General features: G+C 43.6%; 1 protein-coding gene across 2 annotated transcripts; it reads left to right on the top strand.

Moving 5' to 3' along the window:
* The first annotated feature begins 74 nt into the window (after positions 1-74).
* On the top strand, positions 75-18395 carry nr1h4 (nuclear receptor subfamily 1, group H, member 4). 2 transcript variants are annotated; one of them, XM_062546936.1, is made up of 10 exons: positions 75-290; positions 2713-2911; positions 4419-4799; positions 7782-7922; positions 10684-10826; positions 11322-11420; positions 11700-11799; positions 12425-12571; positions 15321-15434; positions 17396-18395. In XM_062546936.1, exons 2-10 carry the CDS (start codon positions 2815-2817, stop codon positions 17632-17634), a joined length of 1461 nt encoding a protein of 486 aa, XP_062402920.1. In that variant the 5' UTR covers positions 75-290; positions 2713-2814; the 3' UTR covers positions 17635-18395. The 2 variants fall into 2 exon arrangements, with proteins under 2 accessions (XP_062402920.1, XP_062402921.1); XM_062546937.1 differs by lacking the exons at positions 75-290; positions 2713-2911 and adding an exon at positions 3016-3663.
* Positions 18396-19735: the final 1340 nt, after the last annotated feature.

Here is a 19735-nt window from a genome sequence, read left to right on the forward strand (position 1 = left end):
GGGGGGGGGGGGGGGGGGGGCTGGTGATGGCCATTAGAGCTGGGAGATGGAGGGCGGGCAGTGCAGTGCGTTTGTGAAGAGCGCAGAGGATAGTTTAATTAATAACCACGGTCCCCTTTCACCATGACCCCAGTCCGGTCTGTAGCAGCCCCAGACTACACAGGAGAGATGTCTATTTGCAAATATTAATGGTGTGGCTTAAACGTGGATCTAAGTGAAAGGCCACCGGCGGCGGAGCACATTTTTACAGCAAAAGAGGAACTCTGGAGCTCAAATGACTGGAGAACAAGGTGAGCGTGTGCAATTCTTGGTGTTCATGGGGCTGCTCGGGCCCCCCGCTGCCTGTGGACTTGTTAGCGGCGGGGATAAGGACGCTCGGAGGGTCTTTTCATTTCCGCGTGGGGGTCTGCTCGCACTCCAGGGAAATTAAACAGGCTGAATTTCCTCTCTCGGAGATTAGATTTATGGCACAAATGTGTAGCTGTGATTTAGCATTCTCCAAGCCTGTGGCCTACAACTCTACTGTTATATGGTGTACCAGACTCAGCAGGGAAATATTAAAGAACCCCCACCACCACCAGTTTTAACCATGAGTCTTTTGTACAGACATCAAGGGATCCACATATACTAGTATTTCTAATAGAAAAGCAGCATGACATGTCTTTGCCAATTGATATGATGACAGTGTTCAGGGCTGCTGGATTGGCTCCAAGTGCAACTACCCGTTTTAATTCTGCCTCTTACCTCTCTCTGTATCTCACTGTCATGGTACATATTACATGTCACCAGGACTGGTCGGGGGACCTTGTGAGCACTGCTTTAGCAGTGGGATTGTTTAGTATTGATATACATTGCAGATTCTTATGTATTTAGATTATAGATTATTGATATACTGTAGGTTGCAGTGTGGCCAGTGAATGCTATCCGAGAAGGCAACCTTTCTAGTGTCCTTCCTTGGTTAAGCATGGCAAATTAGTGGGCTGACTGATGTATTAGGACTTCTCATCTTTATGACGTAAAGTCACATAATAAAATACAAAACACAACATTAGCCTACATGTAGCCTCAAAGCAAACAGTAAAGTATGCTGTGAGTTTTAACGGACAGCTGACGTACTTGCCGATGTCACTGTGACAGCGCAGTGTTGCTGTCACACGGGTCTGGTATGGTGTGGTCTGGTATGTCATGTCAAGAAGGCCATGAGGGTGGGTGGGTGGATTGGGGTTTGACAAACAGTAGGAGATAGGAGAGGAGGCTCCAAGCTGGCCACCCATGGTGTGTCATAATATCACACACCACTACCACCGACATCTTGAATACGGAAACACAGTGCTGTATACAACTGAATATTTTGTGTCAGTTATGCAATACAAGCCATTTAGACAATGGATGTGTGAAGTTGCCCAAAAACCCTGTTGGTCTCCATTACAGAAAAGCCCTGGTTGTAATGAACACACCTGTTTCTCTGCCTTGTTAGCTTCAAGTGTGTTGTGGTGAAAATCCTATCTATGGACCCACTTACATTCATTGGCTCATCAGGAGCAAACGCCTATCATGAGCACGGAAAAGGGTGTAATTTGTACCGTCCTATCTTCCCCTTCGCTGAATTGAAGTCAGGAAGTACTAGACTTACAGCCGCGTGTCGTGTGTGGAGGCATCCTGTCACCTAATGCTCTGTGCAGTCTCATCACCAAAGGCTTAAGGAGTTAAGACTCTCTGGGACCAGCCTGAGAGTGAAACCCGTTGGCTGGGCCAAGCTGACCCTCAGGGCCAGGTCATCAGAGCCTTACCATCCAGCAATGGTGGAATGGCACAACATGGAGGCATACCTGGACATCATATAATACAACAGTTAGTGCCAGTCTAGCTAGCTAGTCACGTATTTATATATTTTATCTAGTTTATAATGTGCCACATTCTTATCAACCCCAATCTCACTCGTGCCATATTGCTTACAGTAAATGCACTGTTAAGATCAAAGGTCACAAACCTATACAGAGTGAATTAGGTCAAAAGCAAATGGTTAGGTGAGAGTAAATCCTATTGGAAATCATAGACACATGCACATTTTACAATACAAATACAAATACAAAAAACTTTATTATCCACAAAGTGGAAATTCGTCTTTAGTTTCACCATAAAACATACAACATACAACATACAGGTCAGACAAGCACCACACATTCAATTTCAGAAGCACTGCATATCGTATGAAAAACAGACAAGCCTGGCCAGTCAATAAATACCAGTCAATAAATAAATAGGCCTAAGCACTCCATGCATTGCTAGGCTAGCTAATAAATATGATAAATAACTGACTTAAAAAATAACTGAAGTACTTCCAGTAAGAGTCCCTGCACTGTTTATCGCCCTGATACCATTGGGGACAAAATCATAATGCAAAGTCAATAAAAGTAAAAAAGAGTGTTAATCATAATAAATGGTATGATAGAATAGTATTATAATTATGTTTTATGTTTTATATATTTTACCAAAGCTTATATTTACATTTATATTATATTTATAGGTTATATATACATTTTACATGTTATGATATGGTGAGATTACAGTATGGTACAATAGATGACGCAAGACGTGACTTTTGTTTTCTTAAAGAGAGTCACTCTCATTGTAAGTGCTGTTACATGCAGATCTACATGCCTTTATCATTCTTCTAATTGGTGATTTTTAATGATTTGTTCTGTCTTTCAGGATCCTTGGATATCTAAGCTCTCTCCCAGACCTCTTTTCTCTTCAAGCATCCTGACGGAGAGTTGTTTTTTCCTCTGTGCTGAACCTGAGGAAGTGTTCTGAATGAATGACTGGGTGGGCCCAGACGTCAACGTGGTGGGGCCCCTGCAGGTGCCAGCCAGCGATGGCTTCTGTCTCGCAGAGAGCTCCCACTTCTTTGGTTAGTTACTTGCCATCCCTTTAAAATCATCTCATCTGGAACTGAATGACTGCCCACCCCTTTAACCTCTTTCATCCTGTATTGTTCTAAGTGAGTTGTAGTTTGTATGCCTGAGACAGGGTGATGCCTGGAATAGGTGGTCTTATACAATTTCATAGGGCGATGTTGGTGGAAAAATACTTGCTATGTAATACTGTGTACCAGTGCAAAGTCCAAGTCTCTCAGCATTTGAAGACTAATTGCTGAAATATCATTATACAACACCCACAGAAATAAAGTAATTAATGCCTAGAGCTAGGGGCAGTAGGAGTAGCTGTAACGTCCAGTGATAGTGTGTTGGACAACTGACTGGAGCCTCCCTCACCTGGTCAGGCCACTTGAGTCATACAGTCTCTATCTTTTAAAACAGCCACACCTGTCTCAATATCACACCACTAGACAGAGGCTTGTCACAGTGTGAGCTCCTTTGACGAGGAACAAGCCAACCACCTGTGACAACGCACAAAAATGTGACTTATCAGTTAATGAGCAACCATGGCAACCTTTGGTCCCCTTGGCACTCTTGAGGTAGGCAGCAAAGTGCTTCACAGAAGCGGATCTTCTCTTCGGGGTAGTGGATCTTCTCCTGTGCCATGGAATAGGCTGAGTTTGGGTTGTCAGAGCCACTGGATTGAACAGGGGCTGGATATATTTCCCCCTACCTTGCTGGGGTCACCCTGAGATGGCCATGGTCCAAGAGAAGTCCCAAGGAGGTCAGTGGCGGCACCCGAAGCCCGGTGGACAGCATGCAGTTCAGTGTGTCTATTGTGGTCTGATCAGATGGCGGGTCAATGACCATTTGTGAGCATGATTACTACCAGAGTAGAGGGAAACTACTGTGACATGTTATGGTTATGGTTATATTTATGGCTGCATAGCAGACGCTTTTGTCCAAAGCAACTAATAATATTAGGCCTACAATAGTAAAAACATCTTTGGTTCATGAATGTTGGTGTTTCACCTCGACTATGAAAGCTCCACTGATAGTTTTGATCTACTTTCTGAAGGGAGATAACTATATAACCCTTTTCACTTATGTATTCAATAAACTATCGTCAATCTATTATTAGATTTGAAAATTGTTTTCCTGTCATCATCACTACTATTGCCACAGGTATCTGTTCTATGCTAACTGCTACCTGTACATTAACAGTCATTTGAGTATTTGTTGATGTTTTAACTGGACATGGTAAATGTTCAGGTTTGACTTTGTAATACCATACTAATCAGCTTCTTGCAACAGCTCCTTACAGACAGCGGTGTGAGTAGCAAAGATTATGTAAGAGCCAAGACAGCGCCATTCTGTGTGAGGTGGAAGAATTCAAATGTTTTAAGGGCTTATTTTGTAATATCTCTCCAGTAGAAATGTACAATGACTTCTGCATCACAGCATTCACAGAACCATTCAAACCCAAGTGATCTCTCTACTCCTCTGTGCTGACTGCTGCTGTCTTGTGTTCCATCTCAGATATACTGGCAGATCAGGGCAGCCCCCTTCTACCAGATCCCGAAGTGCTTCCTTTCACGTGCTATCCCAGCATGCAATACCCCACGATGGAGCCCACAATGTCGTCCCCGTCGTACTACTCCAGTCAGCACTACTACCCACCGTACAACTCAGAGGACTGGTACTCTCAGCCCAGCCTGTACGAACTGAGGAAGGGGCCCCTGGAGGGTGCCAGCTTTGAGGCTGAGATGGAGGACACCTCCGTGGCAGTGCCTTCCGTGTGCAAGAGGACCCGACACGGCTCCCATCCCGGCAGGGTCAAAGGGGAGGAGCTGTGCGTGGTGTGTGGCGATAAGGCCTCTGGGTATCACTACAACGCGCTCACCTGTGAAGGCTGCAAAGGTAAGGCCAGAACTCATCCCCTGTGGCCACAGTCAACATACTCTCACACAACCAAACATCTCTACAGCAGTAATAATCATGTAACAATGCAATAATAGTGGGATTGATCAGAGCCGATGTGATAACATGTTACGTAGAATAGAGGGGTGCTGAGAGAATGCAGATCTCAGTCAAACATCTCACAATGTTAAAACTCCGTGTTCTGCCCCTGGCTCCAGGTCTGCCATCTCCTGTGGCCCTTGCCACATCCTTCCCAGTTTCTTTATAACTGGCAAGGTCGTTTTTTGCTTATGGACAGACAAGCAAACCAACAAATGACCATAAAAACACACCTTCTTTGGCACTAGCATAGTTAACTAGATTAAGGGCCACTGTGTCTAGAGCAGAGAGTTTTTAGACAAGTCCACAGTTTGCCCTGAGTGCTTGTCATGCCAGATGGCATCAAGAATGCATGAGCAGAGGTTTCCATTCATACTCCCTCCCCACACACACACACTTGACATATTTGATGGTGCAGAGCCATGAGGAGATACAAAAGGAGAGATTATAAGCATGCGATTCAAAAGACAAGATGGACATGCAAGAAAGGGGGACCTGGAAATACACCTGAGTCCCATTGTGCATGAGTTCCATAGATCTGATGCAATTTATAAAGCAGTAATAATTGCTTCAATATTAGCTTTCACGTGGACAGGTTTTTTTGTGCAGAGGGATGACATGACATCTGACCCTTGTCCTATTTGTAGCTGTGGCAAAATGGCGCGCGTCACCGTGCGCGACTGCAAGTGTAATTCCACCTGTGCGCGGGGACAAAGGCTGGAGGGCAGGCTCGGGGCCCGGTGTCCTCTGCGCTGCGGGCTTGGCCGCCTCCGTGCGTCCTGTTCGGCCCGCCGGGCTCGGGTTCCCTCTCGGCTTTCTGCTGAATAAAGGCACCGGCAACCAGAGCCATGCCGCGCCATGCAAACTTAATGTGTGTCATTGTGTTCAGCACCCTACGCTAGAATGTGTAATTACCTGTGCCTCAACTATTTTTTGAGCCTGCGTGTGTGTGTGTGTGTGTGTGTGTGTGCGCATATGTGTGGGCGTGTGCATTGTGTGCATACGTACTGTATGTGTGTGTGTGTGTGTGTATATGTATGTGTATGTGTTTGTGTATGTGTGTGTGTGTGTGTGTTTGTTTGTGCATGCATATGTGTGTGTGTGTGTGTGTGTGTGTGTGCGTGTGTGTGTGCGCGTGCGTGTGTGTATGTGTGAGTATGGGCACAGGAGGGTAATACTTGTGATGTATCACCACTAGAACCTCTGACAGGACTTTGCTGGGGCTAAATATCTCACTGAGGGCAGTGAATGTCCATGCTGTGGTGCTGTGCTGTACTTTATCATTCAGAATGACCCCAGGTATCCTGAGTAGCTGTATTGTAGTTCCTTATGTTATGAACTTAATTGTGAAGCTGAAAGTGACACATTTTCAAAGGCATCTACAGTAACTTACACAATTACCAACCATGTCAGTGACGTCATGAGACTGATGTTTATCACATCTGGAATGTTTGATTAGGAGCACTGTCTGTTTTCCTGTTCTCTAAATGAAGAGTTCAGAAGCAAATGCCTCTAAATGCTAGCCTGACTCTCGCCAGACCCTTGTAGTTCCGCCATGCTCCACCAGAGGCGTTTCGCTGAGCTCCACACAAGGGTCTGGACGCGAGGGCAATCCAAACCCCTGCCAGTGCTCAAAAAATGAGCAACCAATCAAGAGCGCCGAAGCGAGTGTTTGATTCAAATAACAATGGCGGCACGTAGCGAGGAGTCTTGTGCTGACATTGATTCTGCTATTTCAACCGTTTTGTCGAATCTATCGAGTATTCATTCTTTAAAAGATTAACAGAGAATAGTTTTGAAGACATTTATTGGTGGCAAGGATGTTTTTACTCTTCTTCCGACCGGGTTTGGCAAGAGCTTGAAGAAGCCTAGGACGTCATTCAAGATAACAGGCAAATGCGAGGATGTTTTACAAGGACCCGCCTTCATAAATACATCTCCTATCGAGAAGTCCCAGATCCTTGTGTGAAGCAGACAGCGAACTACAGGATCTGGCGAAAGTCAGGTTATCTAAATGCCTCCTCCATCAAAAAAATGAGATGACAATGGTGAGGGAATGCTCTCCACACATAGTATACATTACTGTAATCAAACAATTTCGCTTCAAAACCTGCTAAATATCATTCTCTTCCTGGTCTCAAATATAGATGTGAGCAAAGACCTATAGGACCCTGATAAAAAATGCTAATTTAAAAGAAAAGTGGTTAGTCCCATATTTCAGAAAGTATTACAGTAATCACACCATAATGTAATACATGGAGTGGTGCCTGAGGAGAGAGTGCACGTGCAAAGTTATGTACAGTAGTCCACACTGATTACTGGCAACTCAGTCATCACAGTTCTACTGTACGTGATGATTCAGTGTCGTGAATATGGGTCATGTTGATATTAAGGGCATTGACCTATTGTACCTGCTGGCTACAGTATATTGAGAATTGATCTGAGATCAGTTCTCAGTTGTTCATGTGAGATTAGAATCCATCCAAAGTGAGGGAACTGAGGTTGAGGACATTTTTACTACGAGGAGCCCATAATAGCACGTAACTTGCAGACGTGCACAAAAACCAAACCGAAAATAATCATCTGTGTGGCTCTTTTTGGGCAAACAAGATGTTACACGATACAATGACATGCAGGGCTTGAATCAAATATCACTGGCACGTTATGATATACAGTAGTAGTCACCAGTATCAAATGACCTGTTAATGTTGCATTTACTGTATTATCGATCTAACAATATGCTTCAATATCAGTATGTGCGCCTTTGTCTTTGTTTGTGTGTGCATGTGTGTGTGTGTGTGTGTGTGTGTGTGTGTGTGTGTGTGTGTGTCTGTCTGTGTGCACGGTTTTATGACATTTGCTCATGATAACCTCTGCCCACAGGCTTCTTCAGGAGGAGCATCACAAAGAACGCCGTGTACAAGTGCAAGAGCGGCGGCAATTGTGAAATGGACATGTACATGCGCAGGAAGTGCCAGGAATGCCGACTCCGGAAGTGCAAAGAGATGGGAATGCTGGCAGAGTGTGAGTACACATGACCTGGGAATACTACTATACATGCATGGGAATACAAGCACACTTTTGTGATGTGTGAGTACTTTGGCATCATGTGTTTAGGCTTGTACTGTACCATTGTACTGTAAACAACATGATAGCTGGGGTATGGATATTCAGCTTCGGTGTTGTTCATTGGCTGCTGGCATCCACGCCTTTCCTGTTGAAGGATAATCTGAGAAAGAGTGACCTGATGCCTGGAAAGATGGAAACACTATCAGAGCTGAAGTATGGCAAAGTACCAGGCCCCATGCCAAGGGGCAAGGGGTCTATTAGTATTTACTTTCTTTTTTGGAGCAGCGTCTATTTGTTTGTGTGTGTGTGTGTGTGTGTGTGTGTGTGTGTGTGTGTGTGTGTGTGTGTGTGTGTGTGTGTGTGTGTGTGTGTGCGTGTGTGTGTGTGCGCGTGTGGTGTGTGTGTGTGTGTGTGTGTGTGTGTGTGTGGTGTGGTGTGTGAGTCTGTGTGTGTGTGTGTGTGTGTGTGTGTGTGTGTGTGTGTGTGTGTGTGTGTGTGTGTGTGTGTGTGTGTGTGTGTGTGTGTGCATGTGCGTGTGCGTGTGCGTGTGTGTGTGTGTGTCTGTGTGCTTTCTGGGAAAAGACAAAAAGAAATGCTCTGCTTCAGTACCAGGAGAAAGCTGCTGCCACCACTCACAGCTTAGACCTGATAAATTATGATACTGTACATTATGTGATATTAGTCCTGCGTCAGTGGACTAGATCTGGGATCACCACTGACCTGGCCATCTTGGGCCTTTTGCAATTTGGATGGGTTTGAATTATTAAAGTGACACTGTGAAACAATTCACCTCTTTTGAGAGAGTTTTACGAAGGCAACTAATTTTAGTGTCAAATGAATGGAGAATGAAGATGGTAATGGCATACAAGACATAAATATAACAAAGGAAGAAATGCAAGCAAGGTTTATCAGTGTTAAGTGCGCTATCGATGGAGTTCACAGGGTTTTCGTGAGCCTTTCGTCAGCCTCTTTGAGCCTTCTCTGATTGTTGGTCCTTTTTCTGAGAGCTTATGAAAAGGCATAACACTTTGCTCTGTGCTTTTTATAAAAAAAAAAGCTTCATGTTGAAGTGCTGTTACAGAATTGTGTTGTAGCCTTTTATGCAACGTGACGAACCATTTTCCACAACATTAAACTGCAAATTACAAGCTCACGTTAGCACACCTCAGCAACTAACTCAGAATACCTGCAAATTGGCAGATGTTCGGATTGGAATGATACTGCTATGTCATCTGTCAGAACATATGGCGGCTCGTTGACGTCACAAGGATAAACAAAAGTAACTGACAGAGACCGAGGGTGAGGAGTGTGTTTTGGCGTGGTATGGGGCTTGTTAAGATCCCAACTTTCAACTTATTTCTGATTATTCTTCAAAGAGATCAGGCAGTCATGCAATGCATTTGAACAGCATTTTGTATTGGCAACACACATACCATTATGCACACTCATATGCATGTGCATAACACAAACACACCTTTTTTTATATAACTCAATGTCATCCAATCCTCTTTGCATACAAGTGTGTGTCTCTCTGTGTGTGTGTGAGTGTGTGCGTGTGTGAGTGTCTGCCACAGAGAGAGCTCATTTCTAATTCTGTTGTGAATGCCACTGAGATGCAGCCTGTCACACAACACTCAATGGAAAGGTCCTGCCATTGTTGTTCCTGAAGGGATGATGTGGCTGGAGAGGCTGAGGGAGGGTGAGAGTAGGATGGGGGGAAGAGAGTCGGGGTGGGGGGAGGTCAGGTTGAGTGGTAGGTAGGCTCAATGAGGAATTCATTAAAGGTCAAAGACACTGGGTTTACATTAGCAGGCCCAACCTCATGGCACTTAATAAAATACGCACACAAACCCACATGCGCACAAACTCACCCAGTTGGTTACACGACACATCGTTACACCTACTCATTGGCTGACGCGTTTATCCATAGCAACTTGCATTATGTCAGTTATCACAAGGACCAGTCGAGTGCTTTGCTGAAGGGCACACCAGAGACAGCCAGGACATGAATGCACACCTTGTCTGGCGACTGCCAGCCCAAATGTATGTAAATGAATAAGTATAAACTGGAGGCAAGTAGTGGAATTTTGAGCAGGCATTTGACAGAGTTGGAGGAGGGTGTGTGTGTGTGTGTGTGTGTGTGTGTGTGTGTGTGTGTTGGGGGGAGCTGTGAGGCAGAGGGAGTCCTCCGGAGCTCCTGTTGCTCATGCATAGTGTATGGAGGTGTTTATAAATATTGTAGGCAGCAGGCGTTTACAAACCTGTCTGTTGGCACTTTACAGCGAGTCAGGTCTGAGAGTATTTTCATGAGGTTGAAAAGCTTGTGTTTCTTTGAAATAATAAACCATGTTCCCCATTGTCAAAGATATTTTACCGTAATTTCACTTATCAATTTATCATGTCTGCAGTATAGTGCTGTAATTCATCAAATATGAAATTCAAGGGAACTGGCAGCCATCTGTCAGATACCAAACCTGAATTCTTGTCGTTGACTTGATCAGAGATGTTTCCCTTTCCACTGCTTTAATCTGGTTTGATACCTCATCACTCAGAATTACGGAAAGTCTACTGCCACTTATTATCACTGTACCATCAGAAATCACATCCAGCATGTTAAGGGAGTTAAGGGTAACTGCGATTTCAGTGCAGTATTTTCTGTTCACTAAAGGTTCACTAAAAGTTACTGGCACTCATAATGATGTGTTGTCCTCTTCAGGTTTGCTAACGGAGATACAGTGCAAGTCCAAAAGGCTCAGAAAAAACACAAAGAGCTCCCCGGGGGAGTCGGCAGGGGACGACCCAGAGGGGGCAGACTGCGGCGACACCAAACAGGTCACCTCCACCACCAGACTCCCAAAGGTGACCCAACCTCTGCTCTTTTTTTTTTTTTTTTTTCACATTGAGGACACGTGTGTAGTCGGGAAATTCACAGGAAGTTACATCAACGTGTTGCCAAATGTCTGGCTTGAAAACATGCTGCCTTAAACCCACATGTTATCAGTGGTGTGTAGGACGACTGCAATGCGTTGAACCTGGTCACTCATTTTATATGCGAGAAGTTGGCAAGCACAGCAGTATGCTCAGGTTTTATGATAGTTCAGTGGTGTCGTTCTCCTATCTCAAGGATAGCGCTCAAACGTTGTGTAATATTCAACCTGCGTGTGTTGGAGCTAGAATGGGACAGCTATGGGGATGTTCAGTATGATGCCACTGCGTGTGTTGGAGCTAGAATGGGACAGCTATGGGGATGTTCAGTATGATGCCACTGCGTGTGTTGGAGCTAGAATGGGACAGCTATGGGGATGTTCAGTATGATGCCACTCACTGTGTAACTTGGTTTGTCTTGATCTTCAGGAAAAAGTGGAACTCAGTCAAGAAGAACAGGCTCTCCTAAATTACATTGTCGATGCTTACAATAAACATCGAATCCCTCCAGATATGGCAAAGAAACTGGTATGTGACTTTCCTTTGTACAACTGGTAAAGTGCAAATGAATTCCCCAGTGGCTCCTGTCTTGAGTCTTGAGTTGAAACAATAATAGTGTTACAAACGTTAAGGTATGAAATTCCTTAGCACCGCATGAGTGTTGGCGTTCCAACTAAAGGCAGTAAAAGTCATTCCTCTGCCACTGTTCTCTGGGCTTATGTAACTTATTGCTCCACTGAGCGGGACGTTGACTCACCTTTTCCCTCCATCTGATCTCCCGCTCCCACTCCCCTCGCCTGTCTTCAGCTCCAGGAGCAGTTCAACGCAGAGGAGAACTTCCAGCTCCTCACAGAAATGGCCACGAGCCATGTCCAAGTCTTGGTGGAATTCACCAAAAATATTCCAGGTTTGGAAGCCTTTTGGAAGCCTTTTGTATTCAAACCTGCTATCTATTTATCATCACCTGTGCCAATAAAAATCCAATATGCATGTAGACTAATGTTTAATTAAAGGAGTGTAGCTCCTACAGTATTTCACCACAAACTCATTTTGGCTCTCAGATAGTCCTTACATTTTCAATCATATGTGGTTTATGGAACACAGCCATGGACAATGTAAAAAAATAATAACTTAGCATACTTTGATAGACCACCGTTAGGGGAAGCTGAACGTTCTTCTGTGAATCTTTAAACAGCAGACAAAGATAACTTGGTCCATCCATTCTGGTATCAGTTAAGCTAACTGGAATAGACTAGAAAAGGTTGCCGTGTACCAGGGCTGCAAACTAACATGATGTTTGAGGCACTATGATGGATTACTCATTACTGGATTTCACAGACAAGACTAAATAAGTGATTGTGTTATTGATTTGTTTTTTTTTTATAGATGATATTTTTGTCTTTCAGCCATGTGATTAATTCAATGTGCAAACATGCAGCTACTAGCATTGGAGTTTTAGAATATGTGTAGGCCTTATATGTGTACTTTGCCAGTAGCTAATTGCATAGTTCCTCTTCCATGGTGATTGGCAGGTTTCCAGAGCTTGGATCATGAAGACCAGATTGCGCTCCTGAAGGGCTCTGCGGTGGAGGCCATGTTTCTGCGCTCGGCCCAGGTCTTCACGCGGAAACTACCGCAAGGACACACGGAGGTGCTGGAGGAGCGGATCCGCAAAAGCGGTATGACCTCCTGAACACACACGAGCAGACTAATATGGCCTCCTGAACACACACGAGCAGACTAATAGGCCTCCTGAACACACACGAGCAGACTAATAGGCCTGCTCAATTACTTCATCACAGTTCAGTGCAGCAGATTCCCACACGCTTAGAGGACTCCAGAAACTTTTCTGACTGTCCTATAGTACAGTACACATCACTGACAACTCAAACAACAAAGTCATCACCAGTCTGTTTACATGCAAACGATTGGCGAAGTTTGACACTTTCATAGGGTTCATCATAAATGATTCGATCTCTCACTTGAAATGAATGTGACAGGAAGGAATTATAGCAAGTACCGGCTGCACACAGGTGTGTGTTACACAGGTAGCGCCGTGCTGCAGGCTCCATTTCAGCACTGAGTGGCAGCCTCACTCTTACACAACATCCTCAGGAATGGCTTCAGACCCGGGGTTGTGTGGCCAATGAGAACAGTCTGCGCAGTCCTGTGATTTTGAGAGGGTGCTGACATGCAATGACGCATGAATACAGACAGGGGTGGCATTAAAATATAATGGAGGAACATCTCAGTGAAGCCTTTCTCATACCATTGCTCCAGTGTGGTTTAGACACACAGGTTGTAGACACATTATGCAGAATACACACCCTACATTGAATTATGTGTAGTGTTCTTGCTATAGAGTGTGATTGTGATCAGGTTTATGGTCAATGGATCAAAAAGCTAGTGGAGGTGGGCATAAGTCAGTCTAGGAGACAGAGAAGGCTTTTGCCATATGCTGCCTGTGTCCTCCATTACCACCAGTTGTTACCCTCCCTATTATGAACTTCTGTATTTGTATTACTTATACTTATGGCTTACATCTAAGAAACAGCGAGCTTAAGACTTTTAACTGGGCTGCGAGTATCAAATATCAGAATTATTTGACGATTATTTAATATACCCCTGTCAACCCTGTGCTATCCGGCTGATGCAGCTGAATGGATAGTGAGTGTGTGTGTGTGTGTGTGTGTGTGTGTGGCGGTGGTGGGGGGGTTGTGTTTTGAACACGTCACTCTATTCCGCTGGTGAAGGGAAAGGCCAGCCTAGGGAGGAATGAGAGGCTCTGTCTAAAGAAGCTTTTGTTCTCTATCTAAACATCAAGGGGCTATTGTCCTGCCATCTTTCTTGGTCTCGGTCTCCCCTGTCCACTTATGACATTTCTTCCGACTGAGAGCCCTGTGATGTCAAAACACTCAAGCTTCTTTCATTTCATTTTTTCCCCCCATGACTATTTGTTTATTTTTCACAAGAAAGTGACAGGTGTCAGGTGTATTGGCCTGCATGCCAACTTTACTTTTTTTTTTTTTTTTTTTCATTTTGAGGACATCTCCAACGTTTTCATAATTTTGAGCCATCTGAGCGTTGGTGTGGTGGTATAGGTCTCATGGTGAGGATCTCCCACTGGAGCCACAGTCAATTGACCATATCATTTTCCAGAGCACGGAGACAGAGACAGAGTTGTATCTCTCAGATGAGATTGTCCATCGCAGCACCACTGCTTTGCATAAGAAAAGATCCCACCATGGGCAAAATAACAGATATCTGTGTGTGGATGATACAGACCTCAAACAAAACCAGAGGGGGAGACCCTCTGAGCCATCATTTCAATTGCCTCAGTTGTGTGAGTGGGTTTCAAAACGATTTTAATGTCTGGATCTGAGCATAGGAATCATGGGTGGTGGCAGGAAACAAAAACATAAGCTAACATAAGCATGATGTTCCATAAAGGCTATCATATCACAAGAGGAAATGATCTAATTCGGTGACACAAATGACAGAACAGGTTTTTGGCGCAATTTAGAACTACTTTACATGAATGAGATAAGGATCAATATTTCAACCAATGTTTTATTTTATTTTCTCAACACAGTGGGTCCCATTTCAATTCATGTGTGTAGAACAAGGTAGACAATACTGCCACCTTGTGGTGAAACTGACTAATCACTACCACTCTGAATTCAAAGTCGTCCTTGTGGAAATCACTGTTTGCTGTCAGAGGTGTAAAAATGCAGCTTCTGACAATAAAACTAGCAACTAGCTGCGTTAGAAGAAGAAGAAGAAGAAGTAAAAGAAGAAGAAGAAGCCTAGGGATAACAGTGCAGTGCCTTTTCATGCACTAAGAAGACTTTGGAATAACAGTATAGTGCATTTTCATGCGCTATAATAATAAGAAGATGAAGTTGTAGAAGCTAAGGACGAAAAGTACAGTCCATTTTCATGCACTGTAATAAGAAGATGAAGCCAAGGAAGAATAGTACAGTGCATTTTCATGCACTGTAATTAGCACAGCTATTCAGCCAGGGAGAGCAGCTAATTCGGGAGATCACCTGTGTTAAGTGCACATGTAGAACCAATGCATGGTTGGATATTTAATTTCTGAGGCCTTTTCCACCTCTGCCAGCGTCTTCCTGATTCCTGAAGTTTCAGAGAAAATGTCCTGAACTGACCCCTCAGTGTCCTCTGCTCACATACTCAGGAAACATGTAATTTCCTGGTAGACCATAATAAGTAAACCACAATGGGAAACCTTAACATAAAATGGGTATTTGTAATAAGTCAGTATAACTAGCAAAGAACCCTTGAAATATTCATTTGCATAATTCTCCGATATACATTACAGTTTAATGCAGTTAATGATCCTGATGGGAAAGCATTTCTTCAGTGTCCGTGTCTAATGGCATCTGTCTCTCCCTCTTGTTTCCCCAGGGATCTCTGAGGAGTTCATCACGCCCATGTTCAACTTCTACAAGAGCATCGGGGAGCTGCAGATGCTGCAGGAGGAACATGCTCTCCTCACCGCCATCACCATCCTCACACCAGGTGAGCCCATTGCCATGGCAAAATCAACACCTCACGCCAGGTGAGCCCATTGCCATGGCAAAATCAACACCTCACGCCAGGTGAGCCCATTGCCATGGCAAAATCAACACCTCACGCCAGGTGAGCCCATTGCCATGGCAAAATCAACACCTCACGCCAGGTGAGCCCATTGCCATGGCAAAATCAACACCTCACACCAGGTGAGCCCATTGCCATGGCAAAATCAACACCTCACACCAGGTGAGCCCATTGCCATGGCAAAATCAACACCTCACACCAGGTGAGCCCATTGCCATGGCAAAATCAACACCTCACGCCAGGTGAGCCCATTGCAAAGATCATTAAGGGCGGAGCAAGATACTTCATGAGAAGCCACTTCCTGGAACCCGAATCGCAAGAGGGAGGGGGGGGGGGCAAAATCCCCCTTTATGCAGAGCTGTTCCATTGAAGTCTATGGGCATGACACACCCCTTTATGCAGAGGAAGTGATCTCCGTTTTGCGCCCATATAGACATGAACTACGACGACGTATCCTGCTCCACCTTAAGGATCTTTGCCCATAGCCATGGCAAAATCAACACCTTTCCAGTGGAAGTATTCTTGGATCCAGTTTCATCTGTAAAATCAGAATCAAAATAGAATAGTTGTGAGTTTTAGAATATCTTTTTGATTTACATACCATCTATCTATAAATTACAGGAGCGTCTATCTGTCTGTTCATTTGTCTGTCTGTTTTTATCTCTCAAACCATTTCTCTGATTGATTTCCAATGTAGCAGGTGTCTTCCCATATGAAAAAGAAATAGAAAAAACTTATACTGCCAGCAATGTGTTTTATATACAAAACTTGTATGATTTACTCTTGAAAGTGGCCCCTTTCTCGTTTTCCTCATACAATGTCATACACAGATTTACTAAGGATCTTATAATGGTTTCACTGTCATATAAACATCTATCAGGATTCAGATAAAACATGGTAAAATTGTGTATGATTTGTCTATTTCTTTTCCATATGGGTTGGAAGCTTGTCCCATATAAGACCATTATAAGATCCTTAGTAAATCTGTGTAACCTGAAACATATAAAACTTTGTAAACTGTAAGGGCTATACATGTATGAGGAAAACGAGAAAGGGGCCACTTTCAAGAGTAAATCATACAAGTTTTGTATATAAATTGTATATATTTCTCATTATTTCTCATTAGGTTAGTGCTTAATTGATTGTTTTATTGATAATATTGCTATTCCCCCTTTTTGTAATTGTTCACTGTTATTTAATTTGTATTGTTATTTATTTGTATGTCGCTTTGGACAAAGGCGTCTGCTAAATAACCATAACCATAACCATAACCATAACCATAACCATATAAAACACATTGCTGGCAGTATACGTTTTTTCTATTTCTTTTTCATATGGGTTGCAACGGGCAGGAGTAAGTGCAGTGCCATGTTAAACAATATTTGGATTAGTAATGCAAAAGATATCGGTAAAGATATCGGTAAAAGAAGCACACATTGACTTTCTCCGCTCTACTGTATATCCACTCCCCCTCTCAAACACCCCCAACTGCTCCCTGGCTGTGTGAAGGGCTGCCCGCTGCTCTGGGTGTGCATGTGTGCTCATGGCACTACTTCAGTGGAGAGCACTGCAGCGTTGCCCAGCTGCCCCTTTTGTTGGATCTTTAAGAAAAGATTAACTGTTATAACTCTCAGATAACAGGAAGACAAACGCACAAATACCAGAGAAATTCAGAGCGGTTAAGAGGGCAAGGAAGCCTACTGTTCCACAGAACTCATGAACGTGCACCCATGACAATGGCCCACAAAGCAATCAATATAGCACTGATAGTCTTTTGGAGTGTTTCACTGGCAGTAGAGTTGCTACAGTATGCATCACAAGCTCTGCTGGAGAACGTTTCACAGCGATAACACCGATCTTTTCTCCCCCCCCCCCCCCTCTAGAGCGGCCGTACGTGCGGGACCAGGCGGCGGTGGAGCGGCTGCAGGAGACCATGCTGGAGGTTCTGCGGAAGTTCTGCAAGCTGCAGCACTCGCGGGAGCCGCAGCACTTCGCCCGGCTGCTGGGCCGCCTGACGGAGCTGCGCACCCTCAACCACCACCACGCCGAGATGCTCACCTCCTGGCGCATGAGCGACCACAAGTTCACACCACTGCTCTGCGAGATCTGGGACGTGCAGTGACCACGGACAGCCAGTAGAGGGAGGGATGGAGAGAGAGAGGGAGAGTGAGAGAGAGAGAGAAGAAGGATGGTAGATGGAGAGAAGAAACAAGAGCGAGAGAAAGAGGAGGAGTAGCAAACAAATTGCGGAAGAAAAAGATTCGGGAAGAAAGAAGAGGAGGATGGGAGGAGATGCAACTGTCTCAGCAAAAAACTTTACACTGACATGGAAATGCATAGGCTGGCAGACAGTGGGAATGGCTTGTGCTGTCACTACATGCTACTACTTGTACTATAGGCCACATCAAGAAAGATTGAAGATAGTTATTACAGTGTTTAAAGGTGTAAGGAGTTTTGATAAAACGGCCCCTTGTTCTGGAAGTAATGGTCTCTTATTAAATATGTTTGAATAGACTGTTTCGAATCAATCTCTGTTTTTTAATGGCATATCAAGGCTGAGAATATTATTATTGTTATTATTGTTGTTGTTTTTGTTGTTGTTGTTATTGTAACTCCAAATATCTCTTCAGCTATTGTTTTCTCAAATTAATTGGGGTCCACACTTTTCCCGCAGAAGTCAGCACTTCACCTTTACACAATTCAGATGTTTTAATTCATTTTTATCACCTTTATCTCTTGGAGGCCATGTTTGGACATTAGTATCTTAAAAGTATTATTTCCAGCCTGCTCAGACTTTGTAGGATGGACGACATGTTCGCAGCATGACTGGACTATTTAAACATTTGTACTGCATGTCCATTAATTTTATAGGCCTTGGAGTAATATTGAGAGTCCTGTTTTTTTGTGTTTCTACCCACAATGCATCAACCCACAATGTTCCTTTAGTGTTGTGCCAGTATTTGATGCCTCCACAACAAATGCATATGAAGATAGTAATGATAAAACAATGTGTGATGCATTTCTGGGTCATTTTAGTAGGATTAAAAAGTATATGGGGTAGGCTACTGGAACACGAAAATGTATGTAGAAATAGACATTTGTTGTATAAACTGCCAATGTTGTACCATGTTTCATTTATAGATAAATAGGCTACACTTATAATTGCATTGAATACCTGGTTTGATATCTGATAGGATATGATACTTTATTGTTCCAAAGGGAAATTTGTCTTGCACATTCTTGTCCCTGCCCATACATTGAACTACTTCCATATAGATTTTCATGTGTCTATTAGTTACCCCACGTGCCATTTCAGTCCTTTGAAAATGACTGAAAATTGCAACCTTTCTTTGTTTTATCCTTAATATTTTAATGCTGGGATTTTGCGACCCACTGATAATATCGACAAGGGTTGAACAAAATCTGAGTCGGTGCAGCAATAGCCTTATTGTATTTGACACAGAATGACTCATACCACAAAGGAGAATTGCTGACCAACATCATTTTGAAGATTTGGGAACAAATCAATGAATCAAAATTGGAGAAAAAGTTGGGGACATGTCCGTGAGTCCCCATGTAGGCTACATGCCCACGGAGTAGTTTCCTGGCTACGTTAGCAGCTCCCAACTCATGAAGATAACCTCATGCAGGTAACCTCATCCCTCGATGGTATGGTCATTTGTGTGTTTAAGGACTGACTGACTTGATAAGATTAAGTTGTGTTTAATTGGAATGGTTTAATTGCAAAAGTGATGGAATAGATAATCAATAACAGGACCTGGCTGTTGGATCAGTGTCAGTCACGCTGTCATATAACAATCATAAAAGAGTAAAAATGAGGTTATGGCCCTTCAGGGACTGGCATTCCTCCCCCTTACAGTTAGCTTCCTTGAGTTTATCTTATTGTAGGGTTATTTTATTATGTTATGTGTACATTACGACAACATAAATGCAACATAATCTTACCCTCACATGATTCACTCTGCCATATAAACTATAGTTAACCCTCTGTCTTCTCATTGGGCTGTTTGTGGAAAACATCCTCAGTGCGAAACGTTTGGAGAAAATGGTGCCACACCGTTACTAAACACAGTCACGTCTCTGGATAGTAAAACATCACATCCTAAAACTGTCTTTCCTTGAATGCTCAGCCTTTTGGAAATAATGAATTGCCATGAATTGATGTGCAGAGGTATGTTGCGCATGAAACTCCAATAATCCTT

The sequence above is a fragment of the Sardina pilchardus genome, chromosome 10 (genome assembly GCF_963854185.1).
Source record: "Sardina pilchardus chromosome 10, fSarPil1.1, whole genome shotgun sequence".
In the NCBI taxonomy this organism is placed as follows: domain Eukaryota; kingdom Metazoa; phylum Chordata; class Actinopteri; order Clupeiformes; family Clupeidae; genus Sardina; species Sardina pilchardus.

Bases quoted from the DNA above. Each gene is read 5' to 3' on its own strand.
- nr1h4 (XM_062546936.1), top strand. From the start codon at position 2,815: ATGAATGACTGGGTGGGCCCAGACGTCAACGTGGTGGGGCCCCTGCAG. The intron at 4,800-7,781 runs GTAAGGCCAGAA...CTCTGCCCACAG, and splicing joins CACCTGTGAAGGCTGCAAAG to GCTTCTTCAGGAGGAGCATC. The intron at 12,572-15,320 runs GTATGACCTCCT...TTGTTTCCCCAG, and splicing joins GGAGCGGATCCGCAAAAGCG to GGATCTCTGAGGAGTTCATC.